General features: G+C 46.1%; 1 protein-coding gene across 1 annotated transcript; it reads left to right on the top strand.

The window, feature by feature from the left end:
- The first annotated feature begins 4,730 nt into the window (after positions 1 to 4,730).
- On the top strand, positions 4,731 to 6,671 carry ZNF648 (zinc finger protein 648). Its single transcript, XM_010988550.3, has one exon. It carries the CDS (start codon positions 4,781 to 4,783, stop codon positions 6,488 to 6,490), a length of 1,710 nt encoding a protein of 569 aa, XP_010986852.2. The 5' UTR covers positions 4,731 to 4,780; the 3' UTR covers positions 6,491 to 6,671.
- The last annotated feature ends 11,917 nt before the right edge of the window (positions 6,672 to 18,588 follow it).

Genomic DNA, 18,588 nt, shown 5'->3' with positions numbered 1-18,588 from the left:
CTGATGGGGACCAGAGGTGGGGTCTCTGCCGCCTGGACTTGAGTAGAGGTGAGTCCCCCCCTTCCCAAACTATATGACTATCAGCTAGTGTCGATTGAGTCCCTGCCTGTCCCTTGCACTCTGCAAAGTACATCATCTCCTTTAAACCCCATAACAACTCTGGAAGGTATTATTATCTATAAATTACAGATCAAGAAACTGAGGTACAGAGAGGTCAAGGAACTTCCCCACAGTCATGCAGCAAGTGACAGAAACGAGATTAACGAACCTGAGCAATCTGACTCCAGACCCTGTGTGCTCAGTCATCACACTGTGCAGCCTTGGCTGGGGGAGGGGGGGGCGAGGGAGCAGGTGCTGTCAGTCAAGCAAAGGCCTCCCACCTGGTGTCATTCTGCAGAAAGTTCTAGAACTGCTGATATTTGGAGTCACTGCCACATTCTGTCCTCCTGTCTAGAGCATGAACCTCCCACCCCGTCACTGATTGCCACATGTGTCGAGCGCAGCACACAATGAAAAGCCTGCGTTATGACATCACGACTCTGGGAACATCGTTGGTCTTGAAAAAGTCTGCTTGGCCAGCCCCTCAGTGGGAATTCTTGGGGCAAGGAGACCAGAGTCAGAGCCAGAAAGGTGGTGGCCTTCTGATGGCAGACTATTCAAGGACAGGCATTCAGGAAGGACGGGGATAGGGCAAAGGTGTCAGCAAGCTCCCACCAGCTCTAGGGTAAAAATAATAATTTACCGAAGGTACCACACTCCCATCCCCCATTTTAATGTCCTGAGCATTCACCCCAATAAAGGCACATTAGACTCCAGTGGGTTCAAACTGTGGACATACTGAGTCCCATATCCTGGGCTAACCTTTCTCTTCAAAATGAACCTGCATGGGAAGCAACGCTGAAAGATGGAGAGACAGGCCTGGTTTGTGCATGAATAAGGAAAGAAAATTATCTCCCTGCACCCCACCCCCAGCTAAATGGTCATGGGCATCTTTGAGCCAGTGACAACCGCAAAGTAATTCTGGGAACACCCCTGCTCCCAGGGGTGAGAAGGAGGGATCAGAGTGAATAGGAGGGAGAGGACCACCTGCAGGAGGACTGAGTAAACTTTCTGAGGTGGGGAGGAAGGGAGAGAGGGAGGAAGGGAGGCAGGGAGGCTGGCCAGGGCCGGAGGGGGAGGCGGGAGCAGAGGGAGCAGCCAGATCAGCTCAGGCAGTGAGACAGGGCAGCCCCACTGGATTTCCCAGGCTGCCCTCTGGGATGCAGGCAGGAAGATTGAGTGTATTACACTGGCCCCACCTCCTGAAGCTCCCTCCGCAGCTGCTGGACTGGACACAGAATCGTGAGGAACAGAGACACTGTCTCCGCTGATTCGTACCCAACTCTAGCTCCGCTGGCTGAGAAGCCACATGTGACAGAGGAGCCAGGACCAGGGGCCCACGCGGCTGTCTGCATTTCCCAAGTAAGTGACTGTCTGTGTCTGAGTCAGAAGTGAAGAGCAAAACCTGAAGGTGGTGGGCAGAGGAGAAGGTGGGAGGCGGCTGCGCTGGGATGGACCCAGTACCTTCTATGGAAGGAAGGAGGGGCAGGGACCAGGAGCTGGATCAGGCCCTGAGGCCAGGCTTCTGCAGAGCGTCCATGTCCAGGTGTGAGGTAGGTGAGCTGGGGCTGCACCTGGACAACTCCTGGCCGGCAAGCCTGGAGGCAGTTCCAGGAAAGGACTGTGCTCTGACCGCATCTGGGGGTCAGCACATCTGGAGAGCAGACGGCGGCATCAGTATTCCCCTTCCTGACCAGGAATATTTGTGTCGACTTTGCCAGAAAATCCCGCCCTGAACCCCTGCCTTCCTCTCTGTCTTCTTGGTGGTCGAGAAGCACCTTTGGCAGCTACAGAAGGAAGAGAGCAGGATGTATTCACTGGGGATGTGGCTGCAGACACAGGAGGCATTTCCTATCTGGAAAGGCAATCTCCCGGCAGCTGTGAGCTAGAGGGCTGCGTGCTGCCCCGAGGAGGCTCACCTGTGGCCCAGAGGAAGCGGGGTGAGAGACGTGTGATGTAGAATGGGGTGTGTGTGCCGGAGGCGGGGAGGGGGGAGGGTAAGGTAAGCCGTCTGCGAACAGTTCCCCATGAACACGCATGGCATGTTGTCCCAGAGAAAGAAAAAAGCTTCAGAAGTCTGTTTCAGTCCAATCCAGCATCCCTTTGCCATCCACCGGTGCATCACAGCCCCTGATAGGCATGCTGGCCTCAGTAAGGCATGGTAAGCTGACCAGTACTGGGTCCCTCTATTAACCACACACACAGCCACTCTCTAAGAACCACTATGCTGAAAATATGTCAAACCTGGTTTCCGGCCAAGAGGTATGCCAGCTACACTTTGATGTGTTATGGGGACAGAGCAGAAGGGTCAGAAGGAGGAGTGATCCTCGGGCTTCAGGGCACAAAGGGCCATGAGAGGCTGCACTGCAGTTATGACCGCATTGTGTCCTCTCGTTCTCTATGGCTCCTGCGTCCAAGGAGAAAGTGAGGATTCCTCCCCGTCGCCACCCCATCCACACACAGCCACTGGGCTGATGACCAGGCAGGAGCTGGGGGAAGGCCAGCTTGGTGAAGGGGGGCTCATAACACAGGACGTGACTTTACTGTGTGACCCTTGACCACCAAACTGAGATGCTCATCCACCCAGATGTCTCCCAGGAGCCACGCTGCAGGGCAGAGGAGCAGGCAGCCCAAGAAACAGAGAACCAGTCACTGAATGCCCGCCGACTGCAGGGGCGCCCCCAGCCCATCCAGCAGGGGCAGCAGCTCCATCCTGCAGATGGAGAAGGAAACCAGGCTCGGAGATCTTTGTTGACAAACAGGCAGATAATTTGGACTGTTTGGTAAACATCTGTCGAATGAATGAATGAACAGATCTTACTAAGGGATGATGGCAGCCTCCCGCCTTAAAGAGGACCCACTGGAGCCACATCAGGTGCAGAGAGCCTGCCTCTTATCCCTCCGAGGGAGGGGGGAGGGGGGCGGAGGAGGAGAGAAGCAGCTTTCGGAAAGTAAACACTCAGTGACTCATACCCCTGACCATCCCAGGCAGCGGTCTCCGCAGCCTGTGGCCTGGCCTCTCTCTCCTGCGGAGGGCAATTTGGGTCAACAGGAGCCGGGAGAAGCCCAACCGTGAGGCCCCTGAGCCAAGGTTCCTTGGCCCAGAAAACACAAGGGGCTTTGATGCCTCAGAAAGCAGCAGCTCTCCCCCCAGGATGCTGTGGCTGCTCTTGGGCAGGGCCCAGCCTGGACAGGCCTCAGTGTGGGGGCCACGTGGGGGAGGCCTTGAAGTTAGAAACCCCAGGGCTGCTGCTGCCTATGAGCTGCGGGACCTCAGGCAGGTAAGTAACCTCTTTAAACCTACCTTTCTGGTTGTAAAACGGAAAGAATACTGTAATAGTAAGAGAGTCGATCTGAAAGGTGGCTGGGAGGAGTAGATGAAGTCGTATTGCTTGCCTGGATCGTCACGCCCGCTCAGAACACGGACCTGCTAGCACCACTTCCTGCCCTCCGGGATTCTCAGAGGGTTCCTTCCAGACCAAAGCAAACTCAGCCCTCTGGTCAGAAACTGCTCCTCCCCCTCAACCTCCACCCCCCCCAACCCCCTCCTCCACAGAGCCCCTCACTAGCCTGCCTGTCATCCAGCAACTCCCCAAAAACTCACACACACAATCCTTATTAACCAGCCTCGGCAGGCTTTCTCTGCATCTTCAAGCTTAAAATAAAATCAGTCAAAAAAATGCAACTCAAAGACTCCCTTGTCTCATGCCTTGCTGTCAAAACCCCAAGTCCATGCTTCTCAAGTTGGGGTACGCGCACCCCTGGGAACACATGGGGGCATGCCAGGAATATGTGAGGCCATGGGATAAATATAGCACACTTGGGGAAAAGCTAAACATTTAAACTGAAGGTAACTGAAAACGCAATTTTTATATTGAAACCAACGTGACACAGAATGTACATTCTCATGAATGTTTAAGACGAAGCAATATTTCAAAGACAGTCCAAGCTTGGGGTGGGCCTCCCTTTCTCCCTGGTGCATGTGTTTATCCTGCCCAGAAGCTAGGGGTTCTTCACTGCACAGGCCTGAGAAGCCCCACTTATGCAGTGACAGACAGCTCGGTATCTTTTTGGGAACACCCTGATGTCTTCCTGACTCCCTCCGTTCCCCCAGGAGCTTATCCTTGGCTTTGGAAGAGGTGGCCCACACAGCCCAGAGCCTGGGAGGCAGTTCCCCAGCTGTCACAATCAGGAGATGGCAGACTTGCACTCCTGGCAGGAACAGCAAGAGCCAGCCTGGTTTTCAGCTTCCCAGCTGGGCTGACTATTTAAGAGACTTGACGGAGAGCAGACCTTTGCCGCCTGCCCTCTTATCTAGCCTTCCCCAGGCTCACAGAGAACCCACCTGGCTAGCAGTTGGGGGTTTGAGGCCCTGGGGCAGGGCAGGGTACAGATGGCCATCCTGACAGCATCATCTCCTGGGGCTTCCAGCAAGTGGGACCTCCAAAGGATGAAAGGCAGCTGTGGAGTTTTCAGCAGAACCCAGCTCCTCCTACGTCAGTGAGGCGCAAAAATGTGGCTGGCATGGCTACCGGATGGACACACAGATCAGTAGTGAGAACCTCAGTCCTGTGGCCGGGAAGGTGATTAAGTCCATTCTTTGTACTTTTCCCTTTTGCAGGTATCCTGAGCCCAGCGGAAGTCCATCTTGGAGGAGCAGGGCTAGAAGGGCCTGAACACAATGGCACAGATGGAGCCACAGGACCAGTGGGGCCAGGTGTCTCCTCTCTGCAGGTTGACTCAGGAAGCTTATGCCCCCCAGATGCTGTGCGTGAACTTAGACAGTAAGGACGAGGCTGGTGGAGGGGCAGGAGACAAAAAGGGCACTGGTGGCCCTGATCACCAAGCCTGTCCAAGGGGCAGCTCCCAAGTGACTGAAGACAACCCTGACTTGCCATGGCAGCATCAACCCCGCAAGAAAGAAGAGAAATTCTCTGACTCCTGCAGTGCCCAGGGCATGGGAAAGAACCCCATGACAGTGCCTGGGAAGACCAGGGGGGAAAGAGATGAGACAAAGATCACGCCGACCCAAGACTCCACTGGAGCAAGCATGATTCTGAGTGCCCTCCCCAGGGGCCTCTCACACACGTGGTTCAGTCGGACACAATCTCTTAGGGGCTCATTACCTGCCGGCAATGATGGAGACTCCAGGGCAAACCTGAACGCTGCCTTGGGTGTCCCATCCAACTTCCCTGGTTCTGGTAAGTATTTCTGTGCACAGAAAGGTGTAGACAAGCCCCCAGACAGCTCCTCTCTGGTGTGTGTCCCAAAGGTAGGGGGCAGTTGGGACCTCTCCACGCAGGAGGCACACACACCAGCCCAGGGGTCAGCCACCCCGGCCAGCCTGGCAGAGGCCGTGCTGGCCGAAGTGCAAAAGGGCCTGAAGGGCCAGGAACCGGGGGGCGCAGGGGAGGGCAGGCGAGGGGAGGTTCATCCCTACAAGTGCCTGCGGGGCGGGCGGGCCTTCCAGAAGCCCAGCCACCCGATGAGCCCCACGCAGACGCCGGGTGCCAAGCCTTACGCGTGCGAGCTGTGCGGGAAGGCCTACTCCCACCGGGGCACGCTCCAGCAGCACCAGCGCCTGCACACGGGCGAACGGCCCTACCAGTGTCCCTTCTGCGACAAGGCCTACACCTGGTCCTCGGACCACCGCAAGCACATCCGCACGCACACGGGCGAGAAGCCCTACCCGTGTCCGGACTGCGGGAAGGCGTTCGTGCGCTCCTCCGACCTGCGCAAGCACCAGCGCAACATGCACAGCAACGACAAGCCCTTCCCGTGCGCCGAGTGCGGCCTGACCTTCAACAAGCCGCTGTCGCTGCTGCGCCACCAGCGCACGCACCTGGGCGAGAAGCCCTTCCGCTGCCCCACCTGCGACCGGGAGTTCGCCGTGGCCAGCCGGATGATGGAGCACCAGCGCGTGCACTCGGGCGAGCGGCCCTTCCCCTGCTCCACCTGCGGCAAGTGCTTCACCAAATCCTCCAACCTGATCGAGCACCAGACGCTGCACACCGGCCAGAGGCCCTTCAAGTGCGCCGACTGCGGCGTGGCCTTCGCGCAGCCCTCGCGCCTGGCGCGCCACCAGCGCATCCACACCGGCGAGCGGCCCTTTCCCTGCCCGCAGTGCGGCCAGGCCTTCGCCCGCTCCTCCACCCTGAAGCGGCACCAGCAGATCCACTCCGGGGAGAAGGCCTTCCTCTGCGCCGAGTGCGGCAGGGCCTTCCGCGTCGCCTCGGAGCTGGCCCAGCACATCCGCGTGCACAACGGCGAGAGGCCCTACCAGTGTGAGGACTGCGGCCAGGCCTTCACCCGGTCCAACCACCTCCAACGACACCGCGCCAGGCACCGCAGCTGCAAGAAGGAGCCCATCCCCTGCTCCTCTGACGAGTGAGGGCTCCATCAGTTCACTCTCAGGGAAGGCGAAGACGCGGCCGACCTCGTTGCGTGGAACCCTCCTCCACGGACGAGCCCACTCTGTCACATGGTGTGGCCACCTAGCCCCTCTGGCCAGCCTCTCCTCCCAGTGGGTCGCCTCCCAGCCTCCGCTCCCACTGCTGACCTCACTGGGACTGCTTCCCCGTGTGTAAGGTGACGTAAGACACCTTACCTCTCAGGCCTGCCCTGAAACTGAAGGGAGACCATGTGCACGAACCACTTCCCATGGCTCCTGGCATTCCTGGGGCACTCCGGCGTGTGCGCGGCTGCTGCTGACCGCGGAGACATTGGCCTCGGCTCTATAATCCATCCCCAGTGACGTGGGGTCTTTTACAACTTACATCTGCATTTGTAACTCTTACTAGTATAAAATTCTCATCCGCTCTCAAAAACAAAAACAAACAAAAAAGCGGGTGGCCCGACTGATTTATATATTTGATCCCCCATATAGAAAGTAATGGGGTTGAGGGGAAGCACGCAGATTCGCCGTTTTAGGTCAGTCTTTCCGCTGTATCTCAGAGGTCAAACTCCATTGGAAAAGGATAAGAGAAAGTAGCCAGAGCTGATCAAGGGTTGAGTGTTTTGGTTGGGGCGTCTCAGTCGGAAAGTATAGAATTATATGCTGGGCAGTGTGTTGGGGTCCAGGGACACAGTGAGAAAAAGACTGGCCCACCCTGCCCTCAAAGCCACATGCAAATACTGAAAAGGCATCAGGGGCTGGCCCTTTTCAGAGAAAGGCGCTGTTCAGTTTTTACATGAATAAAGAAATTCCCCCGGAGTGCTCTCTATGAGGGACTCTTTCCAAAGCAACAAAGTATATCTGGGGGTAACTCACACCCAGCCAGGTGGCCCAGCGTTTCACTCTCCTAATGATATGAATTTACTCTGGGGACTGTCTTTCTGAGTCTTAGCTTTGGATTAGAGAAGGCCTTTATCTTAAAGAGAAGGGCGTTTGTCTCCTACATTTAGGAACCAGTTATCCTAGAAGCCCAGAAAATCCTTAGCATCTGAAAAGGAGGCACGCTCCTCTTTACCCTGGAGTTTAGTAACTGAAGCTTCCCTGAGTTTCCCTGGCAAAATTTATGTGCCTCCTCTCTGGCCACTTCTCTTCCTGTTTCCACCTGGGAGCTTCCATCACATGCTGTATTTACAGAGGAATCCGCCCATTTACAGAGAGATACTCAAAATTTCTCCCTATGGGCCTGACCATGGTTCAGGCAACCTTTTAGGTTCATTTAAATTTACCAGGATCATGAGCTCTGATATGAAGTAAGTAAAATAGAGTGCCCTTTGCCCAAGCGCCAGCCAGCTTGTCTGTGTTTCGCAGTCATTAAAACCAGACTTGGAAAACAACATGACTCACAATGATTCTCTACCAAGGTTATTTGAAATTTGCACTACGAACAGCCATTCTTAAAAATGTATTGACACATACTTGATTTCATACAGTTTAGAGCCCGTAGTTCTTAGCTCTGGACCTCAGCTGGGAGGAATCCATGACTTCGCAGAGGTCCCTTGATGCTCAGGGGCAAACAGCCACTTCTAATCTTGCCAGAGTCAGATAAGGTATTCCGCAAGAAGGCATCGTGCCCTCCTTTTGAGGATAGCTTTAGCGTATTTCTGAAGTTGCCACCAAAGCCTGCCAGATCTGAATTTCCCTTGGATAGCAGCTGGTATGGATTCAGGGAGTGACTGCTAAATAGTGTTCTCATGCTTCACATATGGGGGCCAAAGTGAAGTGGTATAAAGGTCGTCATGCCTTGTTTGATGAAGGTAACCTTACAGCTCTGACTGCACGCCTAGAGGCTTTGTGTGTTAATTCCCTTAGTTACAGCTGCATATCCAAACAACAGAGTCAGCCATTTTCTGGGTCTCACACTAAGAGCCAGTGGTGGGTTCCTGGTCCCATCCCCATCATTTTCCAGTGATACGACCTTGCCTTCAGCTTCTGCATCAGAATTGGCAAAACAGGAATGATAATGATGGGGTAATAAAAAGTGTGAGTCATCCTACTGGGAGAGGAACTTTGAATGCAAAGGCATTAGACTGGTGGAGGAGTCATAAAAATCAGTCATAACCTTGTGTCTATGAAGAGAGTAAAGGCTAGCATATTTTTTCTGGATAATCAATGAAATACTTGAAGACTGAAATTACCATTCTTTTTCTTTGTGTTCTTTTTTCTTAAGCTAATTGTTGTAACTGAGCAAGACCCTGTGGGGCTTTCCAGGGTCAGACCCATCCCCCATATCCTCTGCTTTAGCTTCTCTCTGAAGCACCCAGATAATAGTATCTTGTGTGTATTTCCTGAGTTTTTCAGATGCTTAAAACCACCACCAAAGGGAAGAAATTAACTACCTGATGACTGAGAAAGCATGGCCCCAGACCTTCTGGCGCCCAGGGGTTGGTAGTGTTGACCGCCCTGTTACCTCTACATCAACCAATCAGAGAATTGTGCACGAGCTCATCCCATGCACTGCAACCCTCCTTCCTTACCTGGCCTTTAAATATGCTTTGCTGAAACCCTTTGGGGAGTTGGGGTTTTTGGGCGCATGGGCCACCCCATCCTCCTTCCTTAGCCCTGCAGTAAACCTTTCTCTGCTCCAAACTTTGATGTTTCCCATTTGCTTGGCCTCATGGTGCAGCCGGCACATGAACTTGCCTTCAGGAACAATTTTGGCAAGCCACCGCAGGAGTCTGTACCTGGGGCAGGTCAACCCTGGCCCGGGGCAGCCCCTTCCTGGGGTCCCAGCAGCTGCCAGAGCTCACTTCACTCCGGGGAACCCCAGAGGGATTGTCCCCAGCAGGCACCAGCGCCCTACAGCATGAGACTCTTTGGAGCCTAGAAACGCCTGGAGCTACGGTCTGCATTCAGAGCCGCCTAAGGGTGAGCCGCTCTAGCTCCAGCAGACTGGGAATTCTCTCCACTCCATCTGGGCTCATTCCCACTGAGAAGTGAGCCCTTCTGGGTCTGTTCTCTTTCAGGAGCTGGGCCTGTCTGTTTGGAGGCCTCCTTTTGGGGGTTGAAGTGGAATTCTTAAACTACACCTCCTCTGATCGTGCGACTGTGGCCTGTTTGTTGTTTGCATTTTTGTGTGTATCGTTTTGGGGTGAGCCACTCCAGCTTGCACAGAGTGGGAAAATTCCACCTGCTCCATCTGGGCCCGCTTCCCTTGCAGGGAGTGAGCCATTCTGGGCTCATTGAGAGCCACTCTTGGTCCGTTTTCTTTTGAGAGCTGGGCCCGTCTGTCTGGAGGCCTCCATCTGGGAGTGGAAGTGGGATTTGGGGGCTACACCTTGTCTGATCTTTTGTTTGTTGTTTGCATGTGTGTGTTAGAACCTGCGTTGGTCACTTGAGACGTCTTTCAATAACTGGGCTCACGTGTGACGACACCAGGGTCTCCTTCCCTGTTGCATTGGCCTCGTCTGTGGTGAAGCGTTGGTTGAGATGTTCCCTTTCTAGTCTTGGTCTTTCATTCAGCTTCATCTCTGATGGGACACTGGTTAGGGGTCTCCCTTTTAGGATTGACAGGGCATTGGGTAGCAGTTCCCCTTTTGGGAGAGAACTGTGACCCTGAGAGACCATTCTGAATTGCTGTTTGCTTGATCTTTGATAACATTGGCCATGAATAATTAACTAGGGATGATCAGGGCTCTGTTCCATCTTATATATGATCCTCTTAGTGTATATTTTGTACAATCTTCAGCTGTGCTCCCAGAAATAAAAGAAAATATTTTTTTAATTGTAACACTGTGACCTCAGTATCCCTGAGCTCTGGAGAACAATGACCCTAATGGTTTTGCTGTTATATTGAAGTGGGCCTCATGCAATTTTGCTTTTATCTTGGTGGGGGGTTTTGGTACCTGAGTCCAAATCCTGTTCTCTCTTCCTAGTTTCACTGAAAGTGAAGGCATCTGAATGGGAGTAAATAATATATATATTATTATCTATTACTGTTATTTCTTTAAACTGGAGTGGGTATTTGGGAACTAGGGGGAAAAAGTCCCTGAAAATAACCGAGATGATTAGGTTTTGCATAAACCCTTAGAGGAGGAATTTGTCTTTCTCTTTCGGTGCCTTTGAGATGTAAATGACCTACCTGGGCTCTCAAGGAAAAAGGCTTTTTTTTAAACTCATAGAAAAACTGGGAGTTCTCTGGTTCTGTCTTTACGTAAAAATCAACATGTAAAAGAGCTCTATTTAATTGACTTAAAAGTAAGCACCTACTGAATTAAATACTCCTAAGTGTAAAAGACGCTGGACAACAAACTTCAGGCTCATGTGATCTAGGAAATATTCAATATTAAATTAATATCTGATACTGAAGGTAGCTTAAGCTTGTCGGTCTGATCAACACAGACACGTCTTTTATTGCACCTAGGTTTACTGAAGGTCAATAGGTTCATGTTGTTTCTGTTGCAGTTTGTCAGGAAGGAAAAAAAATGTTGATTCATTTGGTATGACAAAATTCTTGTAAGTAAATTAAATGCAAATAATATAAGAAAAAGAAAAGTAGTCAAAGATTATTTTAAAAAACAATTCTAAAAGAAGAAACACGAATTGCTGAGGAGAAGATGCTTACTTAACCTTCCACAAAATAAAATGCAATTTCATTCCTTGTGCATCAGAGTGGCGAAACTTAAAAAAAAAAAAATCTGACAACCTCCTGTTGTGATTCACTGAGAAGAACACAACATCACTTATACAGTATTCCTGCCAAAAGTGCATAACCCAATCTAGTCACGTGTAAGCCACCAGGCAACCCCCAATTTAGGAACAGGAGACAAAATAACTGGCCTCAAATATGTCAATGTCACAAAAAAGGAAGGACAGCTAAGGAGTAGTTTCCGGTTAAAGAAGACTGAAGGTAACGTGTGTGCTGGGTCAGAAAAAAACTACTTAAAAGAACTCAACTGGGAAAATCAGTGAAATGTTACAGTTCTTTCTGAGCATTGTTTCCTGAATCTGATCATTGTTCCAAGGTTACATAAGCGGATGCCTTTGTTCTTGGGAGCTACATGTGGGCGTACTTAGGACTGACAGGTCATACTTTCTTCAACTTATTTTCAAATGGTTCAGGAAAAAATTATGGAAATAAAATATAAATGCAGATGAAGGGAAGGAGCAGAGGGAGGAAAGAAGAGAGAGAGAGACGGAGAAAGAAAATAAATGTAGCAAAGTATGAATAATTGGTGAATCTAGCTGAAGCTTGTACAGGAAGTCATGTGACATTCTCGCAACTTTTCAGCTGGTTTGAAATTTTTTTCAAAATAGAATGTGTAAAGCATCTGTTTATATCAAGTGTTAGTAAGGTAGCAGGGAAATGGAAATTTTCTTACTCTGCTAAAAAGGATGCAAATTGTACAGTCCTTTGGTGAGTAATAGTAATAATAATGTCATATTGTATTGTGACATGATAGTAATAATATAATATGATAATAATATAAGTAAAGATGAAATGTTTATGTCCTCCATCCCAGCAATTCAAATGGGGTGTAGGAAAGAAAATAATAGTACTTTGTATTTATTTATTTTATCTTTTAAGAAAAAGTTTACATCTTATAGTGGCCATTGTATATTGGCATAATGGTACATTTATATGATTTATAAATAAGCATAGGAATATTGCAGATAGGCGGTTAAATGTTTGCTTGATAGGGCAGCCTGATGAGCAAAGGAGGAGACCACCGTCCTTAAGAAATTCAAACACACATGATGAGATGTATAAGAATATTAACTGCAGTGTGATTTGTAATAGCAAAACTTTGGAAACATTTTGAACTTCCATCAGTAAGAAAAAAGATAAATTGTGTTTTATTCATATGATGGGATACTAAACAGCGGTTAAAATGAGTGAAAGAGAGCTGTAAATATCTACATGGATAAGTTTAGAAAATGTTGAGTGAAAAAAAGACAGTTGCAGGACAAAGCTACACTACTAACCATTGTCTTATTTATGGATATTTAAATCTGTCTTAAAAACAAAAGCACTTCCCAGACAGCAAGTTCATGGTGCTTGCCTCTGGGGAGGGACGGAGGAGACAAGCACCAGAAAAGGGATTATATGGAGTTTAAACTTAATTTGTAAAGTTTATTTCTTTGCCCTTCCCCCCAAAAAAACAGAGATCAAGAGACCCGGAGAGGGGAGGGCATAGCTCAGTGGTAGAGTGTGTGCATAGCATGCATGAGGTCCTGGGTTCAATCCCCAGTACCTCCGTTAAAATAAAAATAAATTTAAAAACCTAATTCCTCCCCACTAAAAAAATTAAAAATTAAAAAAAAAGGAGAGATCTGAAGAAAATATTAGTAAATGTTACTTTTGGTTAGTTCTGGGTATGTGATATGTGAGTGTTGCTCTATTATTCTTTAAACTTTTCTGTAGCTTTTGCTTTTTCCAAAAAGCAAAACAAACCTGAAGTTTTTCACTTCTCTGATGGAACCAATCCATATACTGTGAAGCACCTGGCAAGTCAGACCTGCTCCAACTCTCCAGCTGTCTCAGTTTATGGACATACTAAAGCAAATTTGAATCAGAGCTTCCAAAAGAAATACTTCTCAACAGAAAACTAATGTTTCTCATTCTCATAATATGTGTTTCTAATTTTATGGAAATGTCAGTTTAGTTGAGTAGAACCAAAAGTGATGTCTTTTTGAACCCAAATATTCTGCAGTGATAAGTCATTGGCTATTCTCTTGATTGATGCAAGGATAAAACTGGAAATTCCCTCAAAGTTTATAAGGTAATTTAACAATACAAAGGTTGCATATTGCTGAGTTATGTATGTTTAAGTCCATTATCACTTCTATATAAAGTTACCAGCCTTTTGCTAATGGCTCCCTTATTTCAAGTTATGCCCATATAATAAAAAGAACTTTGATTATTCAGGGACAAATTAATTTAGATTTCCGTAACATTTGGCTTCATAATAGCATTTTTGTTTGCACCTTGCTCTGATTCCACCACTGCTAGAGAGAAATTCAAAATTGGTCTATTGTCTTGGGAGAATCAATTACATTTTCGTGAGAAAAAAAGAACTGATTTAAAGGAGACTGGAAAATTATCCCCAAAATGTAATTGTAGGAACTTCCTGTGGCCCTCATTTGCGTTACTAATTAGGAGATGGCTCCCATATTATTGCTCCCAAGAAACCTATAGGATGAATGTTTCCAAGGTCTAGCCATCAACCCACTTATTTTAAGCGGCAATTTTGGCAGTCTCAAAGCTGGGGAGTGGGGAGAACAAGACATTAGGAATTTCTGTCTGAAGGAGTTTCTAAGGTTCTTCCCTGACCCTATGTTTAATGTGTGCAGGATCTGTACTGTGGGCTCTTTTTTCATTCTTTATCTTGGATATTTGTTTTGTCTTTTTTTTTTCTTAAGCCTCTCACCAGAGGCTTGTTAATTTTATTAGCCCTTAACTTTTTTGTTTTATTGATTCTCTACTGTACATGTATTTTCTGTCTCATTAATTTCTGCTCTTATCTTTACTATTTCATTTCTTCTACTTTTCTTGTACTTATTTCTTTTTTTTTAATGGAGTTATAGTCAGTTTACAATGTTGTGTCAATTTCTGGTGTACAGCACAATTTCTCACTCATACATGAATATACATATATTCATTTTCACATTCTTTTTCACAGTGAGCTACCGCAAGATCTTGTGTATATTGCCCTGTGCTAGACAGTATAAACTTGTTTATCTATTCTATGTATACCTGTCAGTATCTACAAATTTCAAACTCCCAGTCTGCCCTTGGAAGGCAACCACGAGTTTGTATTCTATATCTATGAGTCTGTTTCTGTTTTATATTTAAATTCACTTTCTTGTACTTATTTCTTAGTCCTTTTATAACTTCTCTAGATGGATAGGATGGTTGCTCATGAATTTTCAGTCTTCGTTTCTACCATGTCTTTAAGGCTCTACATCTCCTTCTAAGGATTTCTTTAGCTAAATTGTATAAAATTTGATTTGTAATATTTTCATATTGTCCAATTCAAAATATTTTTTTAATTCTGTTATGATTTCTTCTTTGACCATAGGTTTTTAGAATGTGTGCTAAATTTCCAAATATATGAGAAGTTTCTGGTTATCATTCATTATTCATTTCTGGCTTACCTGTATTAGGGTCAATAATATATTCTCCCTAGTCTGTATGATTTTATTCATTTGAACTTTGATGAGATTTGTTTCATGGGCCAGTTTATAGTCAATTTCTTTAGCTATTTCATGTGTGCTTGAAAAAGAAGAATATTCTAAAGTACTTGGGTGGAGTGTTCTGTATTTGTCCACTGAGTCAAGTTTCTTAATTATTCTTTCCTGGTATCATGTCCTTAAGTTTTCATTTGCTTGTTCTGTAAGTTACTGAAAGAGATATGTATTAAAATCTCCTATTAGGATTATGGTCTTGTCTATTTCTCTGTGATTTTGATCATTTTTACTTTATATATTTTGAGACCATGTTTATCTTCTCTGCTTAAAATGTAGGGAAAAAAATAAAAAAGGAAAATTGGTTGCAAAGATAATTCCAGCTCTTTTTAATAAATCAAAAATGTTGCCGGGCCAGAAACTCACATTGTAGGGCATCTTCCATGATGACATTCATTGTGGGTTGCATTGTGTTCTTCTCAAAAGAGATAATGTTGGGGTCCTGACCCCCAGTGCTTCAGAATGTGACTTTACTTGGCGATAGGGTCTTTAGAGGGTTACAGTTCAAGTGAAGTCATCAGGGTGGGTCCTAATCCAGTATGACTGGTGTCCCTATAAAAAGGGGGAAATTGGACACAGAGTCAGACACGAATGGGGAGAAGGCAGCCATCTGCAGGCTAAGGAGAGAGGGTTGTAATAGACGCCCCCTCATATACCTCGAGAGGACCAACCCTGCAGTCCCCCCATCTCAGACCTGCAGCCTCCAGAACTGGGAGACAATAAATTTCTGTTGTTTAAGCCACTCAGCTTGCAGTATTTTCTTATAGAAGCCCTAGCACACTAAAAGGACATTTATAACCCTATAAGACAACTTTGTTATTTTAAAAGAAAAGTTTGTTTTCTGCCCTTAAACATGTAAAATGAGGAACCAGGAGTTAAGGAGAACAGCTGATCTGCTATTTAATAGAATATCCTTTTACAGTTTAATAGTAAAGTTAAAATTTTTTAACTGGTGCCAAGAGAATTTTTTGTTCAATAATGGGTCAGTCTTACTGAGCAAAGGAAAACAGTGCCCATGGCCTCAGAATTGCATTTTATGATTTCCTAATTAAGGACAAAAAAGACAGTTCCCAAGTCTCCTTCAGAGAGGACTGGTGCAATAAACATAATTAACTCTAAGAAGTTTAATAATGAATCACCAAATCTCATGAGCATAATAAATACAACCAGGGAATTATTTTAATGTAGACTCAGCAGAATAACCACAAATTCATCATCAAAGCAGCATGAATTACAGATCTAGCACACATATATTAAACTTTTCTGTTAAATTAAAGAAATTTAATTTTCTTAGCATAGAGCTTGGGCTGTGCCATTTCTGAGGTCATTTCTTAGTGGAAAAGGAAGCGTATGAGAATGTATAGCTTTGACTGTCCTAAGATAATGTCGACAAGAATAGCAATGTCCTCCTGTAAACTCTTTATAATACCTTGCTAAGGAGGAACTGTGAAGCTGCATGAAGCACAGGGTACACATTTGGATCGAGCGAGAACTTCTTTAAGACTACCTGTAGGATTCAGCAATCACGTACACACTGTTTCTTATTGGCAATATGCTGTTCTCTCTAATTCCCAAAAGTATACCCTGCTCTGATATTGGGAGCATTTTGAGGCCCTTGTCTCCCATGTTCAGACCAGTGCCTAAACTATGTGTTTGATGGATGGTCAACTGGTCAATTGATGAATAATATGAGACAAACAGTTTGATGCAACTCCATCTTTATTGGATCTCATAAACCCAGAGCAAGCTTATTGAGAGGAAGAAATGCACCTCTCAGTTGCAAACCCTTGACTATGACAATCAGTCTGATGTGATGGATATGTAGACAACTGGCTGTATCAATGAAAGTCTGATTTAAAGTACTTGCGTTTAAATATCTCCAAGTAAAAATTTTGATAAAGGGTCACTGTATGCAGGAAACTCAAACAGGTGATCACCTAACCTCTTCCTTGACCCTTCAAGTGATTCGACTCATAGAAACCTCTCATATTCATTAGATCTTCCACCCTACCATCTGACGGCTCCACTTATTAGAAATGCTTTCCCTAGAAAGGCCCAGAGTTATGTCTACTCATAAGTCTTAATTCTACCTTAGGGAGACATAAAAAGAATCTCATCTCAGAAATGACAGTTCTTCAGTTATCTAAAGAGAACTATCTATTTCTAATTACAAATGAAAACATTTCTGTATTTCAATAAATGCAGTGGATATAGTTAGTTCTCAGTGATGGAGTCTGAGATAAGTAGGGGCTGGGGAGAATGATTTGATTATAGAACCCCTTCCTTGAAAGGGATTATTGCTGACTCCAAGCTTGTAATAATTTCTCTGCTAACCTATGTCTGAGCTGAGCGCACATACAGGGAGTCCGAGGAATAGCTCAGCAGGAAGCTAGGAAGTTATCTGGAGAGGGGAAAACAGAGAGCTGCGGCAAAAGGAACCTTCAGGGACATACAGAAAGAAAGACCTTAGATGACTTTATAGATTTTTCATGTTGTCATCTCTTTCCCCATTCTTCTATTTCTGGCCTTTAAAATTATAGACAAGAAAGATCATTGTGAAAAATTTATTACAGCTAAAATGTGGTGAGATACCTCAATTCAGCTGTGAATTCCTTTACTCGATGGTTCGCAGGGTTTGTACATTGTCCAACAATTCTGTTCTTCCCAAACTTGGTTCCACTGAGGACTCCCTGGAAAAAAAAAAGATGCATATTAGTTTCCATTAATTTGTAATTTCTGCAAAATCTGATTTCAGTCCTTTCAATCATGGTGACTAAATCCTGGAAGACAAATGTCTCAAGAAAGATAACTGGAATGGCACTTAAGAGAGAATTTACTAAGTAGAAACCATCTTTCATGGTTCTAATTTCCAGTAATAGCAACCTCTCCCCATGTGAACACAGTATGAGTTGACCCCTCGGATCTCCAGATTTTAGGTATGAATATTTTACATCTGTATTGTATAAGATGTAAACAGACTGCAAGTCTACAATGTTTGTTTTTTGTGTGATGTGGGTATGTGGTATCTTAAAGGCCAGAAAAGGGATGGGAGCAGGGAAGCAGTTGAGGAAAATTAAGGCCACATTCCAGGTTGCATGAAAACAAGCCCGTATTAATTCCTGTGTCTGTCCTTGCCTTTTCCCTGCTGGCCCAGCTCATCTACTGATGCTGTTTCTACTTATTCCTCCAGTCGACTATGTGCACAGACACAAATATATTGTATAAACCTTTTTTCTCTCTTATCTGCAGTTACCCTACTTTTACTAACCAGCCTCAGCTCCAGCCAGTCTAACCCAACGTGACCGTGTTGTGATGAGCATCTGAAAAGTACATCCCAGCACCATGTTTTTTTGTAGAACATGAGGTTGCCAAAGCTTCAATTATGTGGACATGATTATACTGCTGGATGTGGTAGGGCTGCTCCTTCCATTGAATGGTTATTACAGAAGCAAAATTATTATTCAAAAAGAAAAACAGGCAGGAAAAAAGATCTATAAATTATCAGATGCTAAAAGTTTTTTTTTTGAGAAACAAGTTCTTGTTTAAATGTATCATGTGTAAGGTCTACAGACATGACAGATTAGTGTGAATTCTAGGAATATATTTAAATCTCTCCTTAAAAATATAAAGCTCAGAGTAAAACTCTATGCAACATTCAGAAGCACATATGCACATCACATAAACGGGCTGAAATAAATAGTGAAAGTTCTGTGGGGTGATGGTCATGTTCTACATCTCGATAAAGATTCGCATTGCCCAGGAGCATCTGTTTAGCAAAATGCATTGAATAGTATACATAAGATTTGTACATTATATATAAATTTGACCTCAAAAGGAAAAAAAATAATTAG

The sequence above is a fragment of the Camelus dromedarius genome, chromosome 23 (assembly GCF_036321535.1).
Source record: "Camelus dromedarius isolate mCamDro1 chromosome 23, mCamDro1.pat, whole genome shotgun sequence".
Classification (NCBI taxonomy): Eukaryota; Metazoa; Chordata; class Mammalia; order Artiodactyla; family Camelidae; genus Camelus; species Camelus dromedarius.
Note: the sequence above shows the minus strand (reverse complement) of the source record. Positions and strands in the feature narration are given on the sequence as shown.

Bases quoted from the DNA above. Each gene is read 5' to 3' on its own strand.
- ZNF648 (XM_010988550.3), top strand. From the start codon at position 4,781: ATGGCACAGATGGAGCCACAGGACCAGTGGGGCCAGGTGTCTCCTCTC.